The 6769-nt window shown below is 41.4% G+C and overlaps 1 protein-coding gene across 1 annotated transcript in view; it reads right to left on the reverse strand.

Annotated features, from left to right (window-relative positions):
* Positions 1–5630, reverse strand: part of LOC119411203 (tumor necrosis factor receptor superfamily member 19) — a 34264-nt gene extending 28634 nt beyond the window's left edge. Inside the window, exons 1-3 of the mRNA XM_037678133.1 lie at positions 5558–5630; positions 4079–4163; positions 2525–2638 (exon numbers count right to left, since the gene is read on the reverse strand). Of these exons, the coding sequence (XP_037534061.1) occupies positions 2525–2638; positions 4079–4144 (180 nt within the window). The 5' untranslated portion in view covers positions 4145–4163; positions 5558–5630. The remainder of the gene's footprint in view (positions 1–2524; positions 2639–4078; positions 4164–5557) is intronic.
* Between the last annotated feature and the right edge of the window lie 1139 nt (positions 5631–6769).

Consider the following 6769-nt stretch of genomic DNA (forward strand, 5'->3'; position numbering starts at 1 on the left):
GGGGGCCCCGGCGGGGGGGTTTCTTCTTTTTTTTTTTTTCAACCCGGCCGACGGGGGGGGCCCAAACCCCCGCCTAGGGGGACATCGGGGCGGGGCCCCCCCCCCCCCCCCCCCCCCCAGGTTCCCTAGTTTTTCTTTTCTGGGTGAGTTTTTTTTTAGTTTAATCTACTGTTGTACAATTTATGAATAATTTAGGAATTAAGATAGACTAATTTAAAACCAGTTATTTAATAATATTAATTACTGTATATATCATTGGGACAGATTTTAGATATAGACAGTTTTACAGCTTCCCCACAAATGTCAAAATACAGCTCTAGTGCTCTAGAATTACAGAAAAATTGATAGAGGCTATTTGGGTTATTGAATTGTTTATTGGAATATATCTTAGCTAATCTCAAAAAAAAGGTTTTGGATGGTTTAAAATAAAACATCCCAACATTATCTTCTGCTGAATCAGTTTTGCGTGTTGTAATAAATACAATAGCAAATTATTTTTTCCTTGTTTGCCACTAGTTAAATCATATTTAATTGCCTTTACATCACTGCCTACTACACGTTCAAAGGTGTGTAGGTAGGTGCATGATTGCTGCTAAAGAGGAAAGCGTTTTTGCTTACCAGCCTTAACTGACACTACAGAGGCCTGTTTGTACAAAGCACACTAAAACTGTGGTTAAGGGGGCGGGAAAAAACTGTATTCCCTGTTGAGAGAGCAGCAAGCTTAGGCATGGCTTGCTTCAGAGCATGGACAATAAAATTGGCTGGGGAACGATGGGGAAAAACAATAGAAGCCATTCAGTTGCAGGAGGTCAAAAGTATGGGTGTGACTGATTAAAGAAGGGTCAGCAATCTAAAGGAGCCAATAATGGTTTGGTTGCTCTTTGTGTGAAAGACTACATATAATGTAATGAATAATGTTTTTTCTAAACAGTCCCATACAGATTTTTCAACCGCTCATCTATATTGTTTCCAACAGGGACCTGCAATACTTTGTGGTCAATGGTCCTGTAATCCTGAGGCTGCAGGTTCGAGCCCAGGTTGCGTCAGGAAGGGCATCCTGTGTGAAACAAATGCCAAATCTTTCATGCAACATCACCCACTGTGGCTACCCTAAAGAAGGGAGCAGTTGAAACAACAGCAACAGAATTTTTTCAACATAATTTACCATTTAAACTTTTACCTCAAGCAAAAATTGATAGGACTGACTTGTCATGAATTGTGTCACTACACTCAATATTTATCGCCTGCTGTTAAAGGTGAAGGCAAAACAATCATGTTTGTGCCCGTGACCGGGTGTGTGCCTGTGTTCATTGGTCTGAATCCGTAGCAAACCATCTCATGAGTCACCCAAGTAATAAAAAAAAAAAAGAAACTTAGAGAAATCATTGGATGAACATAAACAATTAAGTAACTTTTGGTGTACACCGTTTTCAAGATGGCTACCACAAATAATCTACAAACCTTAACTTAAGTGATACTAATGTATACTCTGAGTGCTAATGGACTGTACTGTTTAAAAATTTAGCTTAAACTACTGAAGTTAACTGTCTGTTAACAAAATATCCTGTTACCCAAATATCACATTTGAATTAATTTTCAGCAAATAATCAGTGGATGCACATGTACAGCTGATGAACATATCCAGTTCAAGATGGCCACCACAGCCAAATGGCCTTAGAAATCACAAAAAAAGCTCTAATTCAGTCAGTTTTACAGATATTGTGCTAAAATTTGACATGGTAGAAGCTGAGAATCATTAGAAACATGTTTTGAGCATGACATCTCGCAACATCACACAAGCTTGCAACTGATACAACTTTGACATTTCTCGAACTAGGATGATCTTTGTTTAAAACTCTAGCATGAAAGGCAGCAGATCATATGGAATGCTAGGTCCTTGATTCTTTAAAAAAATAATGGACAGGGGTATTTTCAGTTCATAGTTGTGGTGGGCGTATCGATCAATGCTGCCATAAGGATTGACATTGAATTATATCAGTGTATTGATACCATAGTTTCAGTTTGCTGTGGTTTTACTGGCTTTCCGTAGCTGTCTGTGTACGTCCGCTGCTTCCAAATACCGCTCTTACTGCGTGCAGCGGCGCAGCCATACTCTGCTCCTCCTCTCCTTCTTGTGCTTTAATGCTGTACCATCATGTGACTCAAGGTCTGGCATATTCAGGAAATGTCAGATAGGAGGAGGAGTGCTGTGTTGTAAAACGATACAACAAGAAGTATTAAATTATTGTCAATTTACCCATAAATTTTGTCCAGCGTCTTTGCTGAGTTTTATTTAATTAATAATCTAATTGAAAAGATAAAATAAGGTTGTAAAATTCCATTAGGATTTAGCAATATAATGCATCCACTTGTTTTTTTTAATTATCTGTATCTGTATCAATATTGAAATCAGTGATTTGGGCCCTTATTTACTTTGTATCGGATCAATGTGTCACACACCGATAGTTCAGACATGTAGGCGACATAAAGACAGTGAGATAGAAGATCAGTTCAATGCTCCAACCTTAGAAATCTCCTGTCCAGCATCACATTGTTTGCAGGGTTTGCAGCTCCCGAAGCGGTCCTTGTACTCCTGTTCTCTGCACTCTCTGCCCTCCTCCATGGCTTTCGCAGGGATCTGAGGGCATTGGACATTTGGTGCAAATCAGAGATTCTTGCTTTCCATCACCACATTTATCCACAGCAGATATAGCAGGCTCATCCCACAGCTGCTCATCACCTTGTCTGCATTACAGGGAACTAGGCCTTACCAGAGACTCCACCTGAAAATTAGTCTGAAACAGCAGGTATGAGATAAGATCAAACTTTGGTGAGTCCTTTTATTTTATAGCTGGCAACAATACAGAGATCACCAAAAACCAGGGTGTCTGATAACAAATACAACCAGAAGAGTATAATAGGAGTAAAATGAGACATTTTGACAGTCTTCAGTAAAGTTTTGATCAATCCCACAGTCCTCTAACGCTGGAGGAGGCAAGTACCGCACTTGCCGCCGTACACGTCACACCGCCGTATAAGCTGCATCAGTCAAAATAGAAAGTGGAAAAAAAACATAAATACATCACTTCGCCGTATAAGTTGCATCTATTATGCGTCACTGCTGACCACCTGGAAACGTGGGCTGGTGTTGTGCCAAAAATCAAATGGCTGCCAAATGGCGGCTGTGGGAGCGTGCACGGGAGGACTTTAATAATAATAATAATAATAATGTCATCACAATGTCAGCACTGTATGTTTCCATACAATGGCGAAATTAGTCTCTGCATTTAACCCATCCACCACCAGGTGGTGCAGTGGGCAGCTATTGAAAGCGCCCGGGGGGCATTTTGGGGATGAGGTGTGCTGCCCAGAGACGCCACGTGATGTGCAGTGACTGGGGATCGAACCTGGGACTTTCGGGTCCCAAGCCGGCTGCCCTGCCTCTACACCATACAAGAATTTAACAAGAATAACACTTAAAAACAATTATTTGTTTGCTCGACATTATAATAATGGCGTGTCTCAGTTGAACTTTTCCTTAAAAAAAATCACTTTAATGGTCAAATCAGCTGCATTTCTCCTGGGCTGCGCGGCAAAATCCTGCTGATTTGATGTTTATACGAGGAGTTCAGGAGTGAGATCAGGGTGGCCTTGTATGGCAAGCCAAGCGTCTCATTAATAGCCACTTTTATCTATTAATGAGACATTTGGCTAGCCATATTAGTCGAGGGACCTCTAGTGGCTAAAAATGGTAGTGTTCAACATTTTCCATGTTAGAATGAATAAAATTGTCTGAGCTCATCCAAAAATTGGGTTATAAATCTTGGCAAAAATACATAAATAAGTCGTTTCGCTGTATAAGTTGCAGGGAATGGAAATTTATGCAGAAAGGTGTGACTGATACAGCAACAAGTATGGTACTGTTTGTGCACACACTGAAACCATCAAGCTTCTTCTGTTTAATCAAGGTTTGCAAACTCAAGCATGTGTGGTAGTTTCTGAAAATGTACACATCGTTATGACATTACATGATATCATGATAATACACATGATGTGAATGATAGAGTACAGGACTCACCAGAGCTGAAGAGATGAGATGCGCAGCTAGAAGGAACGACACGGCGTGCTCAAGTCTCCGAGGCATTTTGATGGACAGCTTGTTGCTTCCGGATGAGACAAAGACCAAACACTTGAGCATGCGCACACAATATCACCATGACACTTTCACAAATGTAGGCAAGATCAAGCTTGTTAAACATATTAAAACACTCCAAACCTGAAAGTGTCACACTGATTAAACTTGCAGTTTCATTTCATATTTAACAATTTTCAAATAAACTGCAGGAAACGTGTTTTAAATGGGGATAAACATTTACAAAGACTTTCACTTGATGTCTGCTTTGTAATCACAAGCTTCATTGAGCTCACATTAGGAGGCAAACATGCAGGAAGAGGGCCACTTGCATCATGAAGGACCCCACTCACCCAGCACACACTTTTTGCCCCACTCCCCTCAGGAAGGAGGTTGAGGAGCATTAAGTGTAGAACCACTAGACTGAGGAACAGCTTCTACCCTGAGGCTGTTAGACTCATGAATCTCTAACCCACTGTCAAAAAAAGAATAATTGAGATTACTAAAACAAAGTAAAGCAACCCTTAATGGTCTGTCATCCGATTGACCCCATTGTACAAATTCTATTTACATTGTTTGTTAAATTCTATCAACTCTTAATTCTTAATTTTGCCAATTTGAATTTGATTACTGACTGAATGGAGCCATTCACAAAATTACAGAAAGCTAATGAACCACATATACAATTTTAACCATGGTATAATCACTGTGAAAAATCACATCATGTTGCTGCTGATCTATTTCATGTTGCTGCTGATCTGTTTCATGTTGCTGCTGATCTGTTTCATGTTGCTGCTGATCTGTTTCATGTTGCTGCTGATCTGTTTCATGTTCATTCGTGCTCATCTGCTCACACTGACTCATGTTCGTGCTGCTGTTTGGCGTATTGTTTTTATACTAGTGTATTTTTTAGTTAATGTTTTTCTTAGTTCATATCTTAGATATCTGCAATAAATAAAACTTTGACACTACGACGCGGCATTAAAGTGAAAGAAGAAAAAAAGATCAATGTGAGCATTTCTCCTGTGCAACACCTGACAACAATAAATCAATGTCAAAATCTTCCCCTCTCAAAAGCAGTTTTTCACATTTATTTTCTTCTATTGATGAAAGAAAGTTCAAACCTTGGCTCAATGAGAACTCACGGTGAAGGCATCAAGTCACAGAACTGTTTTCTGAAGGAAGAGTTCGTTCAAAGATGCTGCTCATCCTTCACTTGTTTAAATTACGACTACATTTTATGTGTTGCTGGGCAGAATAGGATGAATGTTAAAGACACGCTTTGCTATAATTATGTTTAGAAGAGCTTCCATATCTTCACAGAAACCAAACAAGTCCTTCATGTAGCCTCTCTACATCAGAGCTAAGAACTAGCTCGACTGAACCGACAGGGTCCAAACTAAAAACACAAAAAGTACTTCTTACCTGTTGAAGAACGAAGCGGGGATGAAGGTAAAACCAGGCGGCAGACCGGTGAGAGGTGCGGCGGCGTGTGTCCCGCACCAGCCCGCTCGCCGTGTGGTTGTGAGCCCGCACAGACCCGCTCCAAGCTCCGAGCCGCAGCTGCAGCAGCGCTCACATCAAAGGCGGAGACGGTGGGGAGGGGAGGGGGGGAGGGGGTGGCTTTGTGATCTGAAGCGCGTGCAGCTGATCCGCGATCAGCCACACCGACTTCAAAGAACCCGCTTTCACGCGCACATTGCACACACAGACAGCTCTGTGTTCAGCGGGTGACCAAGCAGAGTGGAACACGCAACATGAACAGGAAGTCCTGGCACGCCTGGGAATGCACATCACCCGCCGCCTTTAATGCTAATCAACTGGCGGCCCAGGGGCCAAATAAGGCCCACGCGTGAACTCATTTCGGCCCACCAGTGGGTTCATTTTTAAATACAACTATATTTGAAACCATAAAACAAACTTGTTTAATGACAATAAGACCATCTGATGTTGAGGAAAGAGAGTAGTGGCCTTTTTATCAAACCTTGAAAGTTGTGTTACCCAGGATCTCACACCATGTCACAGAAGGTGGACTTCATTCTGTGTTTTGAGGACGACTCTCAGCTGCTGACACATCAAATGTTAGTTCAGTGTCTGTAAAGTTGACTGAGTTAGTCGTTTTTGTTTTGGCTTTGTTGATTTGATGAGGCAGCCATCTTGAATTAGACTGTCCATCCATCCATCCATTATCTTTCACCCGCTTCTTCCATTTTGGGTCACCGGGGTCGCCGGTGCCCATGTCCAGCAATCAGTGTGTGAGAGGCGGGGGACACCCTGGACAGGTCTCCAGTCCATCACAGGGACACATAGAGACAAACGAGACAAACAACCATTCACTCTCTCACTCACACCTAGGGACAATTTAGAGTTACCAATCAGCCTAACATGCATGTTTTTGGTCTGTGGGAGGAAACCAGAGTACTCAAAGAAAACCCACACGTGTGCAGAGAGAACATGTAAACGCCACACAGAAAGGCCCCCGGGCCAGGATTTGAACCAGTGACTTGCTGGTTCTACTGTAATAATCTGTTGAGTAGTTCATGAGATATTTTCCTAGCACACAGAAGTTGACTATAGGTTTATTGTATATATATATATATATATATATATATATATATATATATATATATATATATA

Source organism: Nematolebias whitei, chromosome 6 (genome assembly GCF_014905685.2).
Source record: "Nematolebias whitei isolate Nwh7 chromosome 6, NemWhi1, whole genome shotgun sequence".
Lineage (NCBI taxonomy): Eukaryota > Metazoa > Chordata > Actinopteri > Cyprinodontiformes > Rivulidae > Nematolebias > Nematolebias whitei.